General features: G+C 45.8%; 1 protein-coding gene across 1 annotated transcript in view; it reads left to right on the top strand.

The window, feature by feature from the left end:
- The window catches only part of BAZ1B (bromodomain adjacent to zinc finger domain 1B), an 80,415-nt gene that overhangs the window by 39,712 nt on the left and 15,281 nt on the right, over window positions 1–25,422 (top strand). The window contains exons 8-13 of the mRNA XM_039507582.1: window positions 3,127–3,265; window positions 4,096–4,238; window positions 11,837–11,948; window positions 20,365–20,463; window positions 20,905–21,082; window positions 21,995–22,180. Coding sequence (XP_039363516.1) covers window positions 3,127–3,265; window positions 4,096–4,238; window positions 11,837–11,948; window positions 20,365–20,463; window positions 20,905–21,082; window positions 21,995–22,180 — 857 coding nt within the window. The remainder of the gene's footprint in view (window positions 1–3,126; window positions 3,266–4,095; window positions 4,239–11,836; window positions 11,949–20,364; window positions 20,464–20,904; window positions 21,083–21,994; window positions 22,181–25,422) is intronic.

Below are 25,422 nucleotides of genomic sequence, written 5' to 3'. Positions count from 1 at the left end.
TTGCACTTTTCACTATTAAATTTCATCCTATTACTGTTACTCCAGTTTACAAGGTCATCCAGATCTTCCTGTACGATATCCTGGTCCTTCTCTGTATTGGCATTACCTCCCAGCTTTGTGTTATCCACACAATTTATTAGCACATTCTCACTTTTTGTGCCAAGGTCAGTAATAAAAAGATTAAACAAGATTGGTCCCAAAACCGATCCCTGAGGAACTCCACTCGTAACCTCCTTCCAGCCTGACAGTTCACCTTTCAGTATGACGCGTTGTAATCTCCCCTTTAACCAGTTCCTTATCCACCTTTAAATTTTCATATTGATCCCCATCTTTTGCAATTTAGCTAATTCCCCATGTGGAACCATATCAAATACCTTACTGAAATCGAGGTAAATTAGATCCACTGCGTTTCCTTTGTCTAAAAAAATCTGTTATCTTCTCAAAGAAGGAGATCAGATTGGTTTGGCACGATCTACCTTTTGTAAAACCATGTTGTATTTTGTCCCAATTACCATTGACCTCAATGTCCTTGAATACTTTTTCCTTCAAAATTTTTTCCAAGACCTTACATACTACAGATGTCAAACTGACAGGCCTATAGTTGCCAGGATCACTTTTTTCCTGTTCTTAAAGATAGGAACAATGTTAGCAATTCTCCAGTCATACGGTACAACCCCTGAGTTTACAGATTCATTAAAAATTCTTGCTAATGGGCTTGCAATTTCATGTGCCAGTTCCTTTAAAATTCTTGGATGAAGATTATCTGGGCCCCCTGATTTCGTCCCATTAAGCTGTTCGAGTTTGGCTTCTACCTCGGATGTGGTAATATCTACCTCCATATCCTCATTCCTATTTGACATCCTACCATTATCCCTAAGCTCCTCATTAAAGACTGAGGCAAAGTATTTGTTTAGATATTGGGCCATGCCTAGATTATCCTTAACCTCCACTCCATCCTCAGTGTTTAGCGGTCCCACTTCTTCTTTCTATGCTGACTCAGTACAAAGTTTGTAGTCAACCTTGTTCAAGTAACTAGTGAGCTCTTGAGGGTATGATGGTAAATGGGATGGAGTGGGGAAGAGGATATACTGTTAAGAAATTAGCAGGTGTCAAGCTGACAACCTTTCTAGCCCAGGTGCAAGCCTCCCCAGTGAAGGTTCCTACATTTGAAACTGGAAACCTGCTGGTATGCAGTGGAAACCAGAACCAACAAATAGCTTATTAGGGTTTTAATCACTCTCTTTACAAGGTCGTCTTGAGAGCTAGCCCTGTAAGAAGGTGCTCTGAGCATGCACTGTTCTTGTAGTCCTCAGCTAGCTGTTGGCTATTCTGTATACCTGTCGGCAGTACAAATGTAGGCTGTAGATCTTTTAAGTCCTACTCTCCAGGGTGTGTAAAAAGGCTGTGGTGAAGTTCTGGCAGCTATACAAGCAGTACATGTACAGAGAATGACGCTTCAGTCCTATGTTTCGAAAAAGGACTGTAGCCTGCATAGAGTGGTGTGAGGAGCACTTCCAGCTGTTAGCAATGTATGGGGAAGGTGCCTCCTGTATGTTTGGAGGAGGGCTGTTGCCCCACATTATCTTGTTGCCTATCTCCCATTGTGATCAGAATTCCCTAGGTTGGCTTCAATATTTTGTTGGTTCCAATTTTCTCAAGGATTTGAGGTCTTGTATTTAAGTTCAGAATCTACTTACTTAGATTTTTGGTCCTGGATTGTAATATAACTTTGTCTTTGGGGTCTGGATTTCAGCCTAACTTTAGACAGATTCATTTTTGTTCCCTTTTTCTCAATACATCTCTTACATAGTGAGGTGGGCTTGTTCTTCAGAGGCAGGTAAAGATGCAGAAGACATCTGTAAAGTACCCTGAGCCCAAAAGAAAAGCTTAAAGCCCTCTGACCTCAGTTCTTTGTCTTCTAGACAGAAGTTGGTTATTTATCCTGATCATGAGATGAAATGTCTAAGTAAAGCTCTTGGGTATGTTTACACTGCATTGGGAGATGATTGCAGCTAGGGTAGGCATACCCATGCTAGCCTTAGTGTAGCTAGTATTCCTTAAAAAGCTGTGAAGACACAGCAGCATGGACCCTGGCATGGGCTAGCAATAGGAATATGTACTCCTGGTTCCGGGTGAGCTTGTGCAGCCACACAGGCTTCAGTGTCAGCTGTAGCTTCACTGCTCTTTTTTGGCTATACTAGCTAGATTGAAGCTAGCATAGGTATGTCTGCCTGAGCTGCAATTACCCTTCCAGTTGCTGTGTAGACATACCATTCATCTGCAGGAATCCTGCCACCTTTCATTATTTCATTCTGTTTGTGGACTTCCCGGGGGATGTAGGAGCTACTAGAATGCCAAGATTTTTGTCCTGACAGGTAACCTAAACTTGCTGTTTTTGAACTCTTCTGCTGACATGGCAGAATATCTGGGAATGTACAAGTTACTAGAGCATGTGCTTGTCCCTCCTGTAGCCAGAGCAGAACAGCTGCGCTTGGAAACCTATGTGGCTAAGGGGGGGGCGTGCCTTCCAGTCTACAATTGTCCATTTGGTAGGAAGGCTTCAGAAAAGGTTCTTTATGGTGAGATCTGAGTTGAAGCAGCTAGTGAGATGAAGTGAAGGTGATGCATAAGGCCATGCTGGGGAACAGGAGAACAGAAAATAAAATACCAGTAATATTAAAGTCCTTCTCTTTGCCTCAGGCCAGCTCACCCTCCTGCTCTGGTTTTGTTCTGCATTCTTTCTCAAACTGAAATTAGCAGCATTTGAGCTTGAGGTTTGGGATTCTGCAGATTCAGGACCCTTAGGCAGTTGTGTGGTCTGAATTGGGAGAAACTCTAGGGGATTTTCACATGGGGGGCGGGAGGCGGGGTCCTTAGTAACTAGTGCATATTAGCTAAAGTTCACAAGCTACTCTGCAGTAACTCCCCATGTGGACACTCCCACTGCACACTGAGTGCCTTTGTGTGCATTAGCTTAATTTACTTTGGAAATACATTAACAGAAGTTACCAGTAAATTAATCTTTTCTTCACCTAGCTAATCAGCAAAATAGAAAATAGCCTATTGCAATATGTGGTGAATCTGATTCCAGTAGTTTTCTTTTAATGTGTCTGGTAATCCCTGCAGTAAAACAGGAGAAAGAAGCAGAGGAGGAGAGAATCCGGAAGCATAAAGCTGCAGCTGAAAAGGCATTCCAAGATGGGATTGCGAAAGCTAAGCTGGTGATGCGCAGAACGCCAATAGGAACTGACCGTAACCACAACAGGTAGAAGACCTAACCTTAAAGCTTCCCTGTGCTATCTGTATCCCTTTAACTGCTAATGGTCCTGTTAGGTGATCACCTCCTTTCTGTTGGAATAGAATGTTACAAATGAATATTTCATGTATTTGAGATCTTTTTTACCAGTATGCAATGCATTACTGTGCATCAAGAACTTCAGAGGTGGCCTACTGTAAAGCTAAAATAGAGATGAGACCATCACCAAACTGCTGTAGTCTGGGGGACCTGCATCTCTGCAGGAGGGATGCATGACACTCAGTCTAACCCAGTATTTCTCAGTCTACTCAGGCTGGCACCCTTTATTCTAAATCAAAAACTTTTGTGATGACTCCTTGCCCCACACTTAAAATAAACTAAGAGTAAAAAATTTCAGTGATAATGCTGTGTAATTGATTTGTTTTGAGAGGCTGACAGGAAGTACTTCACCTTGAAAAGTAAGAGTGTGCGGGGGAGTGAGGGAGCAAGAGTTTTCTTTGCTTTAGATTGTAATGCAATTTCAATTGCTTCGTCTCCTGATTAGCTTTGTGGCCCGACTCAGTAGTTGAAACAGTTGGCTAAAATTATCAAAGTGCTGGCTATAGTAGTTACCATTATTATCCTTCTCTCATTCAGACTTGGTGTATGATAGACTCTTTAGAAAGAACTGTGGGATAGTTTCTTCTTGTTGTTCATGCTGCACTTCTGCTGAAGATATAGATGCATGCATATATTTTAAATGCCTGCATACTTGTGTTCTCTCTTCTCGTGTGTGAATGTATATGTATTTTTTTCGCGCAACCCTTGTCCTCCTGCAGTAATGTCTATGCTCTTTACAGATATTGGCTGTTTTCAGATGAGGTTCCTGGCTTGTTCATTGAGAAGGGCTGGGTACATGACAGCATAGACTACAGATTCATCCCTCGCCGCCAGAAGAAGGAGGAGGTGGTAGATGATGATGATGATGACTACTACCCAATGGGTAAGATCGGCCAACTTCTCTTGCATACCATCTTTTGTCACTAATGGATCCTCTTTGTTATTAGCTGGGGTTGGGGTCGATCGGCAAATGGATGACCATGTAACTGATCAGTAAAGGTGCTGTTCAAGAGTGTCAGTGTGGATCCCACTGTAGATGTTCATGAGTCTCGTGCGTGAGATTGGAGTCTTTTGAATAGAATTGTCAAGGGTTGTGCTTGTACCTCATGCTCCTTATTATCCCTTCTGAGGGGGAGCCATGATCTGTCTTCAGTTCCTTAACTCTTGTTGCAGTCAGGTGGAAGCTGGCATGTGTCCAACCTACTAATTCTTGGCTTTGGGTAAATTTTCTCAAACTCTTCATAAAACCTTCAGCACTTTTCTGATCCACTCAAAACCTTCAGTCTTCAAGCCCTGCCTATCCTGCAATGCACTGAATCTATTGAAAAACAGATGTGGGGGAGTGAGGGAGCAAGAGTCCCAAATACTGAGTAGATGTTTGGTGTGCGTTTAATTTGCCACAAGAACACGCAAGTTGTGAGATGCGTGGTTGAAGCTTCATTTTCTGGAGCAATTTATGAAGAGCTCTTTGGATCTGAGAAGAACTCCAGGTTCTTAGTAGCAGACAAGGGACCCCAAAGACCAGTACAGAGAAGATGGCACAGAAAAAGACTGGCCTCATCACCAAAGTAGACTCGACCAGCGCCGTAGACTCAACCACCACCACAGACACTATCAGCATCTCTGGTACCAAAGTGCAGCTCTGAGAGGGACTGCTGTGAACGTACAAGCAGGGACACTAGGAGGAGCTCAGTGTCTTCCCACAGGGATGGACGCCCTAAAGCCTCAGGATAAAACCACAAAGCCCCTCGTGGTGTTTAGGACTAGTGATAAGGAGGAACCTGTGGCACAGAGACTCTCCTCCGGCAACAACTCTAGCTCTGGCGACGCATCCCTCAGTGGCAACACCTACAACTGAAGATGTGTTTCTGGAAGAGCCAGAACTGTCATAGGAGCTGATGGTGCCCCAGTGACAAGAACTCAATGTACCTCAGCACCACCCTTAGATGATGATGATTCCTGCTCTCTATCAAACGTGTTCTCACTGCCTTCAAGCAGAGAATCCTCTACTTGGAGATCTGTGGTCAACACCACAAACGCATGTCATCTCCCTCTACAGGTCTCAGCTGCTGACTCTTGTGAGGAATGGCATTGGACTACCCAGTATCAAAAAAGTCAACGGTGCCCTTATGTCCTATCACCATGGTCCTATTGGACTTACTGTGGTCTGCCGTCACACACCTCTATAAGCCTGTCTCCACCGTATTTGAGGAAGATCGCTCTTGCCACCAGCATGTGTGGTCAGACTGTCTATGCCAGACTACAAGGAAGACAGAACTGGGGGCAGAGCAACAACAAGGTCCTGTGTCATTACCAAAAGACATTTCCTCTTCATCACCTGGTGAAGTGATATCGTCAACATCAATACTGGAACCTGATTACTTCAAGTAATTCCAAGAGCTCCTATGAGAATTACCTAGATCCTGGAGAGACAGATGCTGATCATATTGAAAATATATAAGTTGATATTTTGACAACTTTCAGTCCAGTCACAGTCGCCGTCCTCATAAATGACCAGGCTAAGGCCCTGTGGCAGATGCCTGCCACAAAAACACCCAGTGTAAAATGGGTAGAGAAGCAGTACCCAATCCCTCAGACAGGGTTTGAATACTTCTTTGCCTGCCTTAGCCAGGGATCCTTATCTGTCTCAAAGGTACAGGAAAAATCTACAGCAAAAAATAATGCCCCTAAAGACAAAGACCCCCAAAAAGGCTCTACCTACTTACTTACTCTGCTTTTCTGCAACTGCAAGAGGCAAATTACTCTTTGAGCTGGGATAGAGTGATGCCCTTTCTCTTGAAACTCCATGTGACAACTGGATGGCACCCAGGGAAGTAAAAAAGGTAGGCCAGTTGTTGGCAATTGACACTTCCAACTCTATGGTCAGATCTATGGCCATGGCAGTGACAACGCACAGAACATCCTGACTCCAAGTATTGGACATCCCTTGAGAGGTACAGGGTATGACTGGGGACCAGCCCTTTGAAAGCATGGAATTTAAGGAGCAAACAGCTCTTCACGCTCTTTTGAAGGCTCAAAGGCTCCCTGGGACTGTCACCCCAGCCTCATACTGTAAACCCTACCATCCTCAGTCCCAGTAAAGACAACAAGCACCATGCTGTCATTCCAAGCAACCTGAGTGCCATACCAATAAAAAGCTAAAGTATGACAGGTCACCAGACTCCTCCTTCCTTGGCAATGTATCTCGCTCCTATGGCATGTCAGCAAATTTGACAGGATTGTTGGGAGTCTCATCAGATCCAGTTTAGAGAGCATGACTTTCAGAAGCCATCTCGCCCTATTCCACCACGGGTGATCTGCCATAACATTGTACAAATAGGTGCTAGAGGCCATTGCTCCAACTTCCCCAGCCCTCTTCAGGGACCCCTTTCATGAGAGCCTGCTACAGGCAGAAGTGGCCTTGTTGCATCCTCTAGGAGGTTGAGGAGCTGCCACCAGATCTCAGGGAAGGGGTTTCTGCTCCCAGTATTTCCTTATCCTGAAGAAGGAAAAAAAAGGGGGCCTTTGTTCTGTCCTAGACCTGAGAAGACTCAACAAAAACATATGCCATTTCAGGAATTGCCTCTCTCATTCTATATGTTTATGCTCAAGGCTGGTTCATGGCTTTTTACTTGCGTGATGCATCTGCATACTTCTATATAGCTCTCTATCTGGGCCGTGGGAAGTACCCAAGATTCCAAGTGGGACCCAACCATTACCAATCCAGGGTATTGCCCTTTGGACTCTCCACAACAGTGTTCACAAAATCCCTGGCAGAGGTGGCAGAACTCTTAGGGAATAAGGGAATCCATGTCTACCTATACTGAGATGTTACCAGCTCTGGAGTACATATTTTCCCTGCTCTCCCAATTAGAACTCCTTGTGAACTACAAGAAATAGCCTGTAACAGCCATGCACATGATAGCTGATCAGATTGTCTATGAACTCTCTCAGGGCGAGCTTACATGTCAGGGGTATGTCTACAGAGCAGTTAAACACCTGTAGCTGGCCCGTATCAGCTGACTCAGGCTGCAGGGCCGTGAAACTATGTGGTGTATGAATTCAGGCTTGGGCTGGAGCCTGGACTATGGGACCTTCTGCCTTGTGGTCCCACAGCCCAGGCTCCAGCCCAAGCCCGAACACTTCCACTGCAGTTTTTTATAGTCCTGCGTCCAGAGCCCTGAAAGCCTGAATCAGCTGACAGGGGTCAGCTACAGGTGTTCAATTGCAGTGTCATCATTGGCAACGATCCCTTGATTTGAGGATGATCTCTACCACGGATTTACATATGGGTCTTGAGATGACTCAAGAGTCCAATGCTGGAACCACAGATCTGCCCGCAGTAGGTACAGACATTTCCTGGCAGGCCAGCTGCTGCTGGCAGAAAGTTTATTTTTCCTTCCTTCTCTCTTTTCAGCTTTGTGGGCAAGGCACTTCTCCTCAAAGCGGGCCACTGCCTGATGGAGGATGTGGCCCCATTGGGGTCAGTTGGTGGTTTGCTCCTCCCAGCTTGTGATGTCCACCTCAGTTTTCTTGAGAGACGCTTTCATTGTGTCTTTGCAACGTTTCCTCTGAACACCACAGGATCTCTGACCATGGGTGAGCTGAGAGTAGAAGACTTGTTTTGAGAGGCCAGAGTCTGGCATCTGTACACAATATCCAGCCCAGCGGAGTTGATGCATTAGGGTCATTGCTTCAGTGCTGGTGACATTGGCTTCACTGAGGATGCTAGTGTTAGTGCAGTGATCTTCCCACTGGATGTGAAGGATCTTCTGGAGGCATCATTAGTGGTACCTCTCCAGACTCTTGAGGTGCAATTGATAAGGTATCCATAAAGGAGTATGGGAATAACCTTTGTCTTATAGACCTGAATGTTGGTGTCCTGTGGTAGGTCACTGTCCGTTGGAGCAATTTCCTAAAGGAAGCACTTGTGCACTGGATCTCACTGTTGATTTTTTGCATTTTGAGAAAGTTTGCTACCGAGGTAGCAAAAGTGCTCGACTGTCTACAAAGTCTGACCTTTGGTGTGTGCGAGGATGGCACAGTCATCAGCATACAGAATATCAGTAATGGATGCCCTGAGGACACACCTCAGAGGCCAGGTCTGGGGCTGCTAGACATCTAAGCATCACCTGATCAAGAGTCATGGTCCCTCCCGAGGTCCTACAAGAACTTGGCAGCTGGACCTGGAGGACATTTTGAAAGGAGGTTCCCTTCTTGACCACCTTCCCTACGATGACTCATATCAGATGCTTCAGGGACAGATTGGGGTGCCTATCTGAACTATCTCTAGATTTAAGGAACCTGGTCTCAGTATGATTTGATGCTGCATATCAATGTCCGGGAGCGCAGGGCCATCTGGCTAGCCTGTGTGGTGTTCCTGGGCTGCAGAGCCCTGCAGCCCATACAGATCTTAATGGACAACATGTCCACAGTGGATAAATTCATGGTGGCTAAGTCCATAAATGGCTTTTAGCCAGGATGGGTAAGAATGGTGTCCCTAGCCTCTGTTCGTCAGAGGATGGAGATGGATGGCAGGAGAGAGATCACTTGATCATTGCCTGTTAGGTTCACTCCCTCAGGGGCACCTGGCATTGGCCACTGTCGGTAGACAGATACTGGGCTAGATGGACCTTTGGTCTGACCCGGTACGGCCTTTCTTATGTTCTTATGTTCACAGTGAACTATGTAAACAAGCAAGGATGTGCTCTCTTATCTCCTGTGTGCCAGGAAGCCATCAAACTGTGGGCCTGGTGGTATCCCCATGGGATAACCCCATTGACTCTGCACATTGTAGAAGCCAGCAACAACTTGGCCTCTTACACAGGCATGCAGGCACTTGAGTGGGCACTGCAGATGTCCATCATAAAGCCAATATTTCACCAGTTGAGGGCTCTCATGATAGACCCATTCTCCAGATAGGACAGCACCAGGTGCCCAAACTTTTGCTCCAGTGAGTGCATGAGCATGGGCTGTTCACCAGATGCCTTCCTGCTCCAGTGGACTCCAGGCCTCCTATACAGCCTTCCCCCAGTTACCCTCAGGCTATCATCTGGTGGGACAAGACCATGCTGATCCTAAATAGCTCTTTATTGGTAGAAGCAATTTTGGCTGTCGGACCTTTTTCACGCTTCCATTCTGTCTCCTATCTGTCTCTGTCTCCCTGGATGTGAGATCCCAGCTCCACTGCCAGATATTGCAAGGACCGCAGGTCTGGGTGCACCTGACTGCTTAGTTGTTGGCTGGCTGAGCATGACAGACTTCTCAACAGGTTCAGGAAATCCTCCTACAGAGCAGGAAGCCATCTACTAGGAAGACATACTTTTCCTCATGGAAACAGTTGTCCATATGGGCAATCCAATATAATCTGGACCTAACTGAGGCTCCAGTACCAAAGAGCCTCCACTATATGTTGCACTTGAAACAAAGTCGATTTGGCATTTAATTCTCTGCAAGTCCACCTTGCAGTAGTAATGCCGTGTTATACTACAATACCTCACCCACCTTGTGTCTCTAATATCCTGGGACTGACATAGCTACAGCAACACTGCATGTACACTTTAGTACGGTCATACTTGCTCTTCTCACATTAGACAGTACTGAGACTCCTCACAGGCTTCGTGCGTACTTATCCATTTGTCAGAAACTCGACTCTTTTGTAGCATCTCAACATTGTTCTCCTGAAGCTTATGGAACCTCCATTTGAGTGACTATCAGACTGTTAGATACATCACCACCTTCCATCACCTTCCCATTAAGGTGGACTACTTGTTGCCATCACTTCAGCGTGTGCCTAGGAGCCCGGCCAGGTGCACTGTGAGGGCAGTGAGTGGGAGCCAGCTCCAAAACTTCACTTCAGCCTCCCAGGTTCCCTTATCCCTACCTCTTTGGGTGCGATGGAGACAGGGCTAAGGAAACCCCATGGGGTGCTGGAGCACACTGCACCCTAACCCTGGGGGAAGCCCTTCACCTCTCTGCAACTGGCAGCAGCCAGGCTGCGGGGGGGAGGGGTGTTTTTCCTCTGAAACCTACTTTTTATTTCAAACTTGAAAACCAACAAAAATAAATAAAAAGCCAACCAAACAAAAAGACCGTCACTGAACATCCTATTTTAAAATTAAGAATTGCAGTGTTTCATTTTAATAGTTTGACAGCCCTAGAGAGTGATGTGCTAATTATCCTCAGACAGGTGCACATGGGCATTTTCCTGCCAATATGACTCAGCCTAGAGCTGGAGAGCCCAGTTCTCAGGTTAGATGGTAGTTCAGTATAAAGCCTTCTCAAACTGCAGTCATTCTCCTCAGACCACCACCAAAGGAGCTAATTATGCAGTTATCTACTTTTGTGATCCTTATGGCCCCTGAGTCCCATCAGTAGCACCTCACAGTTGGGCAGTAGAGTTTTCCCACAGTGAAACACATTCATAGGGTTAGAGTGCCACTATCCACTCTGGGATAGGGGTACTTGGACTTGCATCTCTGCATTACAGTGTGGAGGCCAGAGCCCTAAGTTTGAGCACGGATCAGAAAATCCTTAACCTGGGGTTAAAAGCTGTGTAGACACTCAAGCTACGGCTTCCCTGACACGGGTCAGCGGACTTGAGTCCCACTAACCCTAGGCTTACTTTGCTGTGTACACATACACTTTGGTGGGAAGAGGTATCTAAGGGTAACTCCTCCTTTTTTGGCATACATCCCAATGTGAACAGCACAAATGCTGAGACTTTCTCTTGTGAATTCAGCAATAGGAAGAGAACATTCCCTGAGCCACTTGAGGGCTGGGAAGTGAGGGAAATGGCATTAATGGCTTGGCTTATATACTTCACCTATAAAGCATATAGGAAAGGATTCTTTGTGTGACTGATGGATTTGGTGAATATATTTTCATAGCACGCACATACATACAGACTTGAAATAAATAAAAGATCAGTGAATGTTTATGACCAAATATGTAATAATTTCAAAGGAATTATATACTGGAGTTCAGTTGGAAAGGAAAGACTCTGAGATTTGTACATTGTAAGGGTGGAATGTATTTGTATTTCCAAGCACTAGATGGAGTATCTGGTCAATATATACTGAGAAAAGAGCCTTTTGTAAAATTGTAATAGATGTTATTTCTAATGTCCCTTTCTTGTACTGTGCCTTAATGCCATAGTCATACCTTTTGTAAATACCAGGATAGCAACTGACTGTCTCTAAGGTGCCACAAGTACTCCTGTTCCTTTTGCGGATACAGACTAACACGGCTGCTACTCTGAAACTGTTGATTTAGTTTCTTTATAGAAAACAAATTATAGGTCTTCCTGGCTAAATATGTGAAGAGGCTTACTGAGCAATTTTGCCTCCTTTGCTGTCTTACTACCCCAGCAGCAGTCTGATATAACCATTTTAACTAGTCAGTATAGCTTTGTGAAGTTAAAAGTTGACAGATGTGACCATGAATGAGATTGCATTTTTATTTTGTATGAATCTTTTACAGATAAGCGAAAGAACGTGGCTGCAGGTGGCAGAGTGAACACTCATCATAGATCCATGCATGTTACAGACATTCCGATAGAGACCACTGTACCCAAACAGGGACAGAACTTATGGTAATATGCTTTCTCTTGGCTACACTTCTGTGCTTATAACCAGACAATTGGGTTCAGGAAAACTTGCTGGACTATTTAGTGTGGTCCCAGAAATGAGGTGTCTCAACTTCATAAGAGACATGGGGTTCTGATCCACCTTGGTGTTTTATAAAGACCAGTATCTAGTATAAAAGGGTGCTGTAGATCATTTCCAGTGGAAAAAATTGAAGTGTGGAAAGCTAAATGAACATCTTTAAGGAGGCGACCATTCCATTTTGTTTCACACACTCAGTGTATTGTGGTTCTGTAGTGAAGTTAGACACAATAGGAGTATCCAGTAATATTTTTGTTTGAACAAATGCTTTTTATTCTTAATGTGTGATGGTCCCTTTGTAATAACCATTACAGCTATTCCTTTTTCAGGTGTCCTGTTCAGTTGCTGAATTAGTTTAGTAGCCTCCCAATCCTATACTTTGGAAGTGTAACATGCGGTACTGGTTATTGTGAGTAATAAAGACAGATGAGCCAAGAGATAGTAAGACTTTGACTTGCTGCTGCTAGAATGTTAGATTTGGCCAAGATAGGGTGATTTTTAAATCAGTAGATTAAAAAAAAGCCAGACTCGAATAGTTGTTTGTTTGGGTTTTTTTAATTTTCTGAGATTCTCATTCTTTGGTACAACAGCCAAAACGCTTATTTATTCTGATCCACTAAGAACATGTCTGTCTACCTACAATACTAATCCTGTCTTTAATACCCTGCCACGTGACCTTGCTTAAATTATAATAGCCTGTGTGGCTCCCACTTGTGGTACATGTGAGATTGGAATCTTTTGACCAACAGTGACCTGTGGGGCCATGCTTGTGCCCTGCATTTCCTTGTGCTCATCCACCCTCCTGCAGTGAAGGCACATAGAGCAGAGTGGCCCCAACTGCCTGTTAGTTCCCTGTTGGTGGCAGTGAGATAGAACATTGTGGTCTCTACCTCCCACCCACTGGCGCCCTTTATTTGAAATACTTCATAAACATTAATTACTGTTAACTAGTTTAGTTATTTAATTTATGGACACTTTCCTGTTGGAAGTCCCTTTATTTTTTTATATTTTCTTTCCTCCTTATGATGATTACTACTCATCACCAAGGTGCTATTCCACCAAATGGCTGAGGCTAACCCCTATGGCTGCAAGCTCTGCCTGTCATGTGACAGGCTTATTCCGTCAACTGATGGGTACCCTTGGCCATTGCTCTGTAGGCTGGTCTTCTCAATCAGAACTGACAATTTCAAAGTCATTGATGGCTAAAGTTCTACCTACTGGAGCAATCCATGAGGAGAGCATCAGATTCAGAAAGATGCTCCTCCGATTCCATAAAGGGACTGTCCTTCCAGAGATCCCACTTCTTCAGCACCCCTATTAGTAGGGACTCTACCTAGAGGGCTGCCATCACCAATACAGAGAGAGGATCTCAGCTGACTTAGTCCTCCAAACAGAGCTTGGTGCCAAAGCCTGGTATTGTTTGCTCGCATTGAGGTAAGGCAGATCTGAGCTGCACTTGAAGGGCAACTCAAGCTACTTAGTCTCCTTCCCCAGAATGGGTGAGGTGAAAGAAATGAGGAATTACGGACCTCCTGTCTCCTCTGAACCATGAGCACAGAGGCCTGATTGCCCTGGAGAGGTTAGTGAAAGGCTGATTCTTTGTCTCAACTGGCTGCAAGTGGAACTGAATCCATACAGACATCAAAGGCCAGTACCAGTGCCCCCACTCTCCCTACCAGTCCTGTTATCATACAGAAATCTTTAACAGTACTTGCAAATTTGTTACAGATTAATGACATTCAGCCCCTGGCACTGTCCTCTGTACTAATGCCACCAGCACCAGGAAGAATTATATCCTCAGTACTGGTATTCTTCTGCACTGCATTGAACAGTCAATGTCACCTCTAGAACAGACACACTCCTCCTCCTCTTCACACTCAAACTTTCTCCAGAATCAAGCAGAGACCCTTTCTAGACATCCATCCCCCTCTTCCTCTCCCCAAGGATTCCCTCAGTTGAGCAACTCCCAGATCATCCTCTCAATCACCAACAGTCTTTAGGGCTGCCCAGAGATCTCCAGCAAAATATCCTTACGTCTCTTGTCAGACATCACTTTGCGCCATAGCACTGTCTCAATCTTATCCATTTGGCTTTACACCCTGGTCTTATTCGGCATTCTGGTCCCGCTTGGGTAGAAGATGCTGCTGTCCCTCTTGCTTCTACAAATGGCCTAGGGTCCACTGCACCAATTAGGTCCATGACTAGACCACTCAGTGAAGTAGACCTCAAAAACAGAACGAGAGAATGTGAGGCAAGAGACAGAGGCTCAGGAGGAAGATTGGAAGGAAATGACTCCAAGATCACAAGAGCCTCTTCTCAACCCTTTCTCCCCCACTTCCCCACATGAGGAGATGGTGACACTGCTCCGATTCCACCTCCTAGAAGGACCTGTTGTTGTCAGGAGTTGCTGTGAAGGGTAGCAGACAATCTGGACACTGAATTATTTGTAATATATACGTTTTCTCTGTTCTGACCTCTCAAGTATATTGGCAAAGCTCATAAATGGAGTCCTAGGTTTAAAACAAACAAAAGGAAGTATTTCTTCACACAACACACAGTCAGACTGGAACTCTTTGCCAGAGGATGTTGTGAAGGCCAAGACTATGACAGGGTTCAAAAAAGAACTAGATAAATTCATTGAGGATATGTCCATCAATGGCTATTAGCCGGGATGGGCGGGGATGGTGTCCCTAGCCTCTGTTTGCCAGAAGCTGGGAATGGGCAACAGGGGATGGATCACTTAATTGCCTGTTCTGTTCATTCCCTCTGGAGCACCTGGGATTGGCCTCTGTTGGAAGACAGGCTATTGGGCTAGATGGATCTTTGTTCTGACACAGTGTGGCTGTTCTTATGTTCTAAGATTAGACTTGTTTAAAATTGTCACTTGAATGTACAGCCATCTATCCCAAGAGTTAGATTCACTAAGTTACAGCCCTTTAAGTAAACTGAAAAATCAGTCTGTGCTGGAAAGGATTGGTATGTTATGCATTGCATAGCACAGCAATTTCATCTTCTGTCCTGAATAGTCCACAACTTATTTTATTACAGCCTAGTTTATTGCATAGCCACTGGTTCTCACAAACTCATTACTGCAAGGTTTACTCCCTCTACAAGTGTAGAGGTTGCCATCCATGGGCAGCTGGTGGTAATTCCGGAAGCGCCTGCGGAGCTTTGAAAAACTCGTTGCAATCGGTGGAAGTCCTGGATGATTGGAAAAAGGCAAATATAGTGCACATCTTTTAAAAAGGGAAGGAGAATCCAAGGAACTACAGCCTCACCTCAGGCCCTCAAAAAATCATGGAGCAGGTCTTCAAGGAATCTATTTTGAAGCACTTGGAGGAGAGGATAGTGATCGGGAACAGTCAACATGGATTCACCAAGGGCAAGTCATGCCTGACCAACCTGATTGCCTTCTATGATGAGATCACTGGCTCTGTGGATATTGGGGAAAGTGGTGGACATGATATATCTTGACTTTAGCAAAGTTTTTGGTAGTCTCCCACAGTATTCTTGCCAGCAAGTTAAAATAGTATGGATTGGATGAATGGACTAAATGTGACTAGAAAGCTGGCTAGATTGTCAGGCTCAACGGGTGGTGATCAACAGCTTTTGTCTAATTGTCAGCCAGTATCAAGTGGAGTGCTCCAGGGGTCTGCCCTGGGGCTGGTTTTGTTCAATATCTTCATTAATCTGGATGATGGGATGGATTGCACCCTCAACAAGTTCACAGATGACACTAAGCTTGGGGGAGAGGTAGATATGCTGAAGGGTAGGGATAGGGTCCAGAGTGACCTAGACAAATTAGAGGATTGGGCCAAAAGAAATCGGAGGTTCAACAAGGACAAGTGCAGAATCCTGCACTTGGAACAGAAGAATTCCTTGCGCCGCTCCAGGCTGGGGACCGACTGGCTAAGCGGCAGTTCTGCAGAAAAGGACCTGAGGATTACAGTGGAAGAGAGCTGGATATGAGTCAGCAGTGTGTCCTTGTTGCCAAAAAAGGCTAACGGCATATTGGGCTGCATTAGTAAGAGCATTGCCAGCAGATCGAGGGAAGTGATTATTCCCATCTATTCGGCACTGATGAGGCCACATCTGAAGTAATGTGTCCAGTTTTGGTCCCCCCCACTACAGAAGGGATGTGGACAAATTGGAGAGAGTCCAGTGGAGGGCAACGAAAATGATTAGGGGGCTGGGGCACATGACTTGTGAGGAGAGACTGAGGGAACTGGGCTTATTTAGCCTGCAGAAGAGGAGTGTGTGTATGTGTGGGGGGCGGGGGGATTTGATAGCAGCCTTCAGCTACCTGAAGGGGATGGAGCTCGACTGTTCTCAGTGGTGGCAGATGACAGAACAAGGAGCAATGGTCTCAGGTTGCAGCGGGGGAGGTCTAGGTTGGCTGTTATGAAAAACTATTTCACTAGGAGGGTGGTGAAGCACTGGAATGGGTTACCTAGGGAGGTGGTGGAATCTCCATCCTTAAAGGTTTTTAAGCCCAGCTAGACAGAACCCTGGCTGGGATGATTTAGTTGGGGATTAGCCCTGCTTTGAGCAGGGGGTTGGACTAGATGAACTCCTGAGGGCTCTTCCAACCCTAATCTTCCATGATTCTATGAAAGCTCCCATATCTCATGTGCATAATGGAACTGTGCTCCATAAGGGCTCCCTGAACAGAGGATCTCATAGCAGGGCTGACAGATCTGCAGTAGTATGAATCTGACAGTCCAGCACCCATGCAGAGGTTATGTGCAAGGGGCTATTGGAGCATTGTGAAATTACAATTTAAAAATAGTTTAATTGACTGATCTTTAGTGCCAGGCATTGGATTTCAACTACATGTAAACTGTTCTCAGCAGCCAAATGTTTTTTGTTACTCAGTATTCTTTAGGGTGCCATGGAACCCCTTGTTCAGTTCACTTCAAATTTGGTAGGAGAGTTCTGCCTCCGCTCCAGCAAGCTCCAGACTTATTTACTGACATTAAGGCAGATACTCCTTTATTTGTGTGGTAGAGAGAGAGTGCCAACATTGGGTTTACATTGGAAATACAGTTATGCATCTTCGACTATGGAATAGCTAATCCCGCTCCATAACAGTTCTAGTCAGCCAAACTGAATATTCCACACTTGTTTCCCCTTATGTTGTGTGTAAATATAAGAGATACAGGTGGACCACTAGAAAGAGACTGTTACAGATCCTCTTGGGATAAGACAGTATTTGTGGGGGGGCCTGTTTTTTATTTTTATTTTTTGTATTTTTTAAAAGAATAACCAAACTTGTTGAATATAAAATTGGAGGGGAGGGGGGTAAAAACAGTTTTTGAAAATTCGAGCCTGCTGGTTTTAGTGGGTTGAATCATTCTATTAATACAGCTACAGAATAAGTTAGTCCAATAAAACAAATGTGACTTACTGTGACAAAATAAGAACTAAAGAGAAGAATGGCTTCGTATCTTACAATTTTAAGATGTTTTGTCTGTGTGGATTTCACTTATGGTGTGCATGAGATGCGAATCTTTTGACTAACGCTGTCTGCTGGGCCCATGCCTGTGCCCTGCATGTCCTCATGCTTCCCCCACCAAAACCTAAGGGTATATAGGACTGAGCAGCCCCAGCTGCCTCTCAGTTCTCTCACTGCTCCAGACTCCTAGCAGAGATGTACTCTGAAGGAGCAGGGCCAGAGGGTGGGTAATGGGATCTATGCAAACAAAACATGAAAGAATTACTGTAAGGTAAAGTAAGCATTCCTTCATCTGAGTCTTTCTGTGCAGATACCACTTACGGTGACTAGCTAGTGGTTCCCATGTTGAACAGGAAGGGTCTAAGGAGTCCTAACTACACCTACAATGATGGGACAATGATTCGAGAAAATGCTGTGGTTTGGACATGTTGTATGAGTGTCTAAAAACTGCATTCCTAGAGAAGCTCCTGACTGGATACCACCTCATGGAATATGGAAAAGAGGACAACGAGCTACATAAGAAAACTATTGAGAAAGATGCCGCAGTCTTGGAAACTGACTAGAATGGAGCAAAAAATGTGTCACTAGACCAGGGTTCGGCAACCTATGGTACGCGTGCCAAAGATGGCACGCGAGCCGATTTTTAATGGCACGCTGGAGCCTGCCGGGACTCCAGTGTGCCATTAAAAATCCTGCCAACGCGGCAAGCTGCAGGGTCCTCGCTCCCTGGCCGGAGTGCCGGCCGAGCGCAGCAAGCTGCTGGCCCCTCCCTCGCCTTCCCCTGGAGCCCTGCTGCTGCGCATGCAGGGCTCTGGGGGCTGGGGCTGTGTGCTCCTGCGGGGCAGCATTTGGCTCCGTGGGGAGGGAAAACCGCTCCCCGCTCATCTGGAGCTGTGCTGCCATGCGCACAGCGCTCTGAGGCGCAGGGCGGGGGTGCACGCACGGCAGCGACAAAACTCCGGATGAGCGGGAAGCCTCATGGTAAGGAGTTTGGGGCTGTGGGGGTCGGATAAGGGGTGGAGGCAGACAGGGAGCAGGGGGGGTGGGATCCTGGGGGTGGTTGGGGGGGGGGGTCTCTGGAGGGGGCAGTTAGGGAGCAGGGCGGGTGGATGGGGCATGGGAGTCCCGGGTCTGTTAGGGGTGGGGGTGTATAGGGGTCAGGGCAGTCAGGGGACAGGGAGCAAGGAGGGTCCTGGGGGGCAGTTAGGGTGGGAAGGTCTCTGGAGGGGTGGTCAGGGGACAAGGAGCTGTGGGGGTGGGATGAGTCGGGAGTTCTGGGGGGGCTGTCAGGAGGCAGGGGTGTGGAGAGGGGTTGGGGCAGGCAGGGAGCAGGGTGGGTTTTATGGGTGCAGAGTTCTGGGGGTCCTGTCAGGGGGCATGGGAGTCCAGGGGGTTCTGTCTGGGTGCGGGGGTGTGGATAAGGGTTGGGGCAGTCAGGGGACAGCTGGGGTCCCGGCTGCAGGCCCCACTTAGCCCACTGCCGGCCGAGGTGAACAGAACTCCAGACCAGCAGCGGGCTGAGGGGCCGGCGGCCTAAGATCAACATTTTAATTTAATTTTAAATGAAGCTTCTTAAACATTTTGAAAACCTTGTTTATTTTACAATACAACACTAGTTTAGTTATATAATATATAGACTTGTAGAGAGAGACCTTCTTAAAAAACATTAAAATGTATTACCGGCACATGAAACCTTAAATCAGAGTGACTAAATGAAGACTCGGCACAGCACTTCTGAAAGGTTGCCGACCCCTGCACTAGACAAACAGCAGTGGAAATACTAGGTTGCTTCATGTGTCACAAGGCATGGGAGCATGTAAACTAAGCTACAGTACACCTAGCTAGCTGACAATTGCCAAACAGCTCTCTGGAATTTGGCATCAGATCTAGACTCCACATCCAATGTGTAATATTTGGTGATATTAAATCATGAGTATTACAGAAGTGCCTAAGGACCAACCGTGCTATGGTAAAGGCATGGGCTGAGCTCCAGATGGCTGGCCTGCATAGGTCTGATATATGAATATTTCTCAGGCATGCTATGGCGGTTGCCTGGGCCCTGTTGCCTGAGGAAAGGGGCATACGTGCTAGTTGGTAGCAAGCTGTGATGCACTGAGTAATCCACTTGCAGTGTCTCTGGGGACAGATGACCTGACCTGTTAGTCTTCCCCAAGGTCACAAACAACCAACGTTATTTCCCAAATGGCTCTGTCCTGTTTAAGAAATAAAGGCGGGTTTAGGAACATCCCAAGTATGCAGCTTGGATTCTCCAAGGTTAGAGTAGGGTTTGGGGAAGAAAACCGGGAGGTTGATTTGTTTAGTTTAAGTGGAAAAAAATCAGACACCCCTCTAGTAAGAGACTTAGGGTCAGGTCTCAGCGCTGCCTGTGTTTAGGGGACTGTCATTAGTGCCGAATCTCGCTAACACCTTGCTGAGGAAGTAACCACATTTTCATTGCTTGGAGAGCAAGATGGGGGGGACAGCACTTGGGTGAGGGTTAAGAGAGGGAGTTCCCTAAGGTTTATTAGTTCTACATTCAAATCGTCGGATGGGGGAGGCAGGGTAGATACGTATGAACAGAAATCTGCTGCCTTAAATATATTTATTTTTAATTAAATAAAACAATACCCCCCCCACACACACACACATCTTCTGTGTTTTCTCCACCCTAGACTTAGCTGCATTCAAGACATAGCAAATGGAGGCAACTTTAGGCCTCTGTGCCACCATAATACAACTTGAATGATTTGTCACTTTGCCTGGTGGGGATTGGGCCATAGTTCACAAATACGCGTAAGGCAGGGAGCGGGACTGACCCTCTCAGAGGAGGCTTTTACGCTCCCTGTTAAGGCAGCAGAGCTGGTGTCAATGCTTGTTATGTCTTTCAGGTTTCTCTGTGATAGTCAGAAGGAACTGGATGAGCTGCTGGATTGCCTGCACCCCCAGGGAATAAGAGAGAGCCAGCTGAAGGAGCGGCTGCAGAAAAGGTAAGGCCACTATTCTCTACTGTGCATACACCTTGCCCATTGCAAGGTGCATTCTGTTCATGGTAAACCATCCTGGTACCAGCATGGGTGCACAAAGCAAAGCTATGATCATGTGCGTATAAAGGAAGGGGATGGGAAGAGGGGCTGCTTTTCTTTTCAGGAACATATTGTGAGTTCTCCATCAGCAGAAGTCTGAGCCGCCAAGACACCTTGTCAGCTCTTAAACTGCTGCAATCGCAGCTGGAAAAAGGGCACTGTTCCTCAGCGGCAGGGCTATAGCATGCTGTTGAAAATTGATAGTTCTGTACAGTTGTTGCTGATGGAGTGTGCAGATTAAACTTGGGCTTGTGCTGTTCCCTCCAGCATACTCCAGCCATTACTGACTATGTGCTGTGTAGTAGCCTGCATCCGTTCAAAAGGTGGTCTCTTGTTTTTTTCCAGGTATCAGGACCTCACGCATTCCATCCACTTAGCTCGGAAACAAAACCTGGGCCTGAAGTACTGTGATGGCAATCAGGAGCTGCTCAACTTCCTCCGTAGCGATCTTATTGAGGTGGCAACTCGGCTACAGAAAGGAGGGCTGGGATATGTTGATGAGACGTCCGAGTTTGAAGCCAGGGTGAGGGAACACAGGAATTAAACTTATGCCCCTGTAGTAGTTCTGAAGGTGAAAAACTAGGACAAAGTTCTGGCACACCAGGGCTTGTAACCATTGAGTTCCTGCTCTTAAGTATTCCCTTGAGCAAATAGCTCTAGAAATTCAGTTGTGACTTTCCCTTGTGTATTGCATTTCCATAGCGGTATCTCTAACTGCATCACCAACCTCTAGATAAGAACTGGTAGCTCACGTTTCTCTGCATAAGTGCCACCTTAAATTTGAGGCTGAAGATCCAGTAAAACTGTTAGATCAACTGATTTCCCACAACTTCGGATGGCTTTCTAAAGGGGAGTTCTCAGCAGTGGTTTTAACTGTTCTATCCGTACCGGCAGGTTTTTGTGGTGAAATGTTACTGCAGGATGGCCAAAACAATTGAAAACTGCTCCAAGCCCTTAGAATGACCCTGAATTGGCAGCTTTCAATTCTTTTGGCCTTCCTGTAGCGACATTTTACCACACCTGTCAGTACTGATAGAGAAGCGAAATCAGCTGCTGAGAGCTCCTCTGAAAGTCCATAGCCAACTTTTAAAAATATTCACTTCCTTGCCCTTCTTGCCCTCTGAATGCTAAGGAGTACTTTTGGTCAGGGGACCTAGGCTGCTGAAGTGCCTAAATGGATGAGCTACTTGAAATCTACTCTGGTGCTTAATTACCATGGTGAGAGGCATGTAAAAATATTCTATTTTTATAGACTGCTTGTGTTGTCAGGGTTATCCAGGAAGACCACTACTTGAGTTGGGAATCTACAACCTGTTGTCTGGTGGCAACAGAAATATGCTGTATCGCTGGTCTACGCTTGCAGGACTAGCCTACTTGGGATGGCGGTTAGGGTAGGTTGTCCTAATATTACGTGGTTTTGTGGTGTTCCCAACAGGTATGCTCACTGGAGAGCCTAAAGGATTTTGGGGAATGTGTGATTGCCCTCCAGGCCAGTGTCATTAAGAAGTTCCTACAAGGTTTCATGGCCCCTAAGCAGAAGAGAAGGAAACATCAAGGAGAGGACTCTGTTGCCAAGGTGGAGGAGGTAGATGAAGAGAAGAAAATGGCAGAAGAAGCCAAGGTATTATTGGTTGCTGTAGGACCCATTTCTTCTTTTAAATAGCTCTTCTTTGGGCTTACTCCATCTGGTATGAAGCCCAGTGCCTCCTCTCATCCTGCCCTGTTTCAGGTTCTGTGTGCAATCAAATCAGTATTGTGGGGTGGATGACTTGCCTCATACGTTCTAAAATGGGTGCTGTCACAATAAAAATCATGTTTCAGAATCCTTAGTTTATTCCCTCCCTAAAAATCATTAAACTGCTTAGTGCATTTAACTTTCTGGTTCCCATGCCCCTACTACACTGCTGGTAGGGGTCCTAGGTTCCCTGCTCTGTGGGTGGATCTTCAAATAAGAGAACTTCTCAGGGAGTGTTTTTAGAAAACTTAATTAAAATGTTACATCCCATTTGGAAAGGGCTAGTAGAGCAGGTGCCAAGTGTTCTTAATCCCTTCACCTATAGAGAGAGAGAGGGACCTGTGGGGTGCTGAAGTTTCCCGGGGAGTGGGGGTGCAGTAGGACAGGTGCTATGCAAGGGGACAAGGGCAGAGGTATCTGATAGGTTGGGAGATCCAGAGTTTGCTGAATTGAGGGTTCCATGCAGTTTGACTGGCCAGCTGGGGAGATGAGCTGCATCTGCCTGCAACAGAGAAGCTACATTAGCAGAAGTGAAGAGGTGTTCTTAAGATGCAGGAGACCAAGAAGACCTGGAGAAAAGCTGCAGCGCCAGCACACGTGCTCTCTCACTTGCTCTCTCTCTTCTCTTCTTCTCCCCTCCCGGGCAGTGTGGTGGGAGCACTGCAACCATCTAATCAAAGGAGCTTGTCTGGTGTCTAAAAAGGTCCATATTGCTGAGCCGCTGTTAGAAGGGAGATGAGAGCCTTTGTCTGTTACGCTGTGACTTTCAGAGAGGTTGCAGAGTTGGCGCAGAGCCAGACTGACCAGAGCCAGTGGGAATTGATGCATCCCTCAGCTTTTTCTGCAATACTCAGTTTTTGTTGTTTCCTATAGAAAAGTCCAATTAATTAGTTGTTGATTAATCTTCCAGCCCTTTCCACAACAGAGTGACTCGCACAAAGGGAAGATCTAGTTATCCTAGAAAACAAACTCTAGAGTAAATAGATCTCTGATGATCAGATCCTTTCTATTCCAATCTTCCCATATTTACAGGAACATTTACAAAGAATAAGCTATTCTTCCAGTCCTATAGACCTGCGTCCATACTAGGGGTAGTATCAATTTAAGAACATTAGTTTGTGAATGGATATAGTTATAGCAGTACAAAAACTGTAGACAAACCTTTAGTTCCTTCTATACTAGTACTAGAGCTGAACCATGTTTCAAAACTGGCTGTTTGTCTGTGTATCTACCCCAAACTCAGCCATTTTTGACAATGGGTGTCAAGTCAGCCACTGTAGCAGACATCGGATTGCTCTCACCACTCCTTCTAGCACTGTCATACAGTACCCCTATTACCATGAACAGGGTTAAGGAGTTCAGCACTCCTCATAGCAAAGCCAGGTGTCTAGCATGCTGTGCTCCAATCAGTGTTGAACTTGATTGACCCGGTCCACACCAGAGCTGGGAAGAGAGAAATTTGACACCTGTTGTCAAAACAGGCTTATTTTCCTAATGTAGCTGAATTTCCTTCGGTGTTGTTGAGGCTGTTTAGAACATTCAGACTCCCACTCTGTAAATACAAACGCTGGGGTGGTGGTATTCTAAACACGGTTTGGGAATGCATGCCCAGCAGAGGTCAGGTGTGGCTCTTGAACTCTTCTAGCACCACCTAATTTGTCTAGGGTTACTCTTGTTCACATTATCCAGTTGAGCTTAAAGGTGACAGTGTAGATTTCAGCACTCCCAGAGCATGCCAGTCTAAATCACTCCCTGGAGTCGCAGATCTCTTACAAATAATGCTTTAACTCTTACTGTCATGCCCTGTGTCTTGGCAGTAGATTGATAGGACAGCCAGTAAAGTACCAGTTACGTCTGGCTATGCTGGTGGGAGTTTCCTGGACATACCTGGCAATACCTGGTATGTTTAGCATTAAAGAACATTGTCTTTTCACCCCAATTTATCTGGAATTTGCTTTTTGCCAAACTAGGAAATGCTTTTTAAGGTGACCTTGTAAGGACAGTTTGGATCTTAAATGTAATTATCTGACAAGAAAATGTGACTGCTGCAGCTTTGAAATGTAAATGAATGTTACAATTGTAGCTCACCTTCCCTCTAGGACAAGCTCCTGCATGGACCTGAACTTAAATACTGAGTACACTGACTGACTCCCCTAAGGCAGTTTGTGAAAACCAGCCTTGGTTTCCATGCAAATGGCCCTGACTAGCAGATATACCCCAGGCTGTACATTAGGGCGAGCACACAGAATTAACCTTGTGCCTTCTGCCTACAGTACAGTATGGGTCCCAACTGTCTGACCAGAATGAGAGGGATGGGCAGATCACTAGCCCTTCTGCTGGTCAATGGTATTTGTGTGGGAGCAGGCAGCAGGCCAGTTCTTGCTTTTTAGCCATAGGTTTGGATGCATTAGTCACTAAGGGTATGTGTATGCTGCAGTTAGACACCCGTGGCTGGCCCATGCCAGCAGACTCGGGCTTGTGGGGCTTGGGCTGCAGGACTGTTTAATTGCAGTGTAGGCATTTGGGCTCAGGCTGCCTGAGCTTTGGGATCCTCCCACCTTGCAGGATCCTAGAGCCCTGGCTCCAACCTGAGCCCAAATGTCTCCACCACAATTAAACAGCCCTGCAAGCCATACTCAGCTGGCGTGGGCCAGTCGCAGGTTTGTAATTGCAGTGTAGACATACCCTCAGTGCAGCCAGGATCTTTAAGTTAAGGTCAGCAACAAACAATGAAATATCATTTATTCAGATGGGAATTTTTTCATTCTCAGGTTGCCAGACAATAGGCTTTCTAGCCTGCTCTTTGTTCTTCTCCCAACAGGCTTTTCCTGTCACGCTCTTTTTGTTCTTGATATTTTCCTGTGTTTGTTCATTTGTTGCAGTGGCAGAGTTCTATCTCCTCTAGCCAGGAGGATGCAAGTAACTTCATTGACTCTCATGCTATGCCTGACAGATTAAGGTGCAACAATAAACAGAGTACCTTGGAGACTGGTAATGCTGAAATGCCCCAGCCTCATACAGCTTGGGAAACAGTGTTAAAGATCAGGTCAATTCCACAGACTTGGGTAGAAAAATCTGAGCAGAATCTGCCAACAGCTTTTGCAAATTTATCTTGGCCCAGTGATCCA

The sequence above is a fragment of the Mauremys reevesii genome, linkage group 20, assembly GCF_016161935.1.
Source record: "Mauremys reevesii isolate NIE-2019 linkage group 20, ASM1616193v1, whole genome shotgun sequence".
Taxonomy (NCBI): domain Eukaryota; kingdom Metazoa; phylum Chordata; order Testudines; family Geoemydidae; genus Mauremys; species Mauremys reevesii.
Note: the sequence above shows the minus strand (reverse complement) of the source record. Positions and strands in the feature narration are given on the sequence as shown.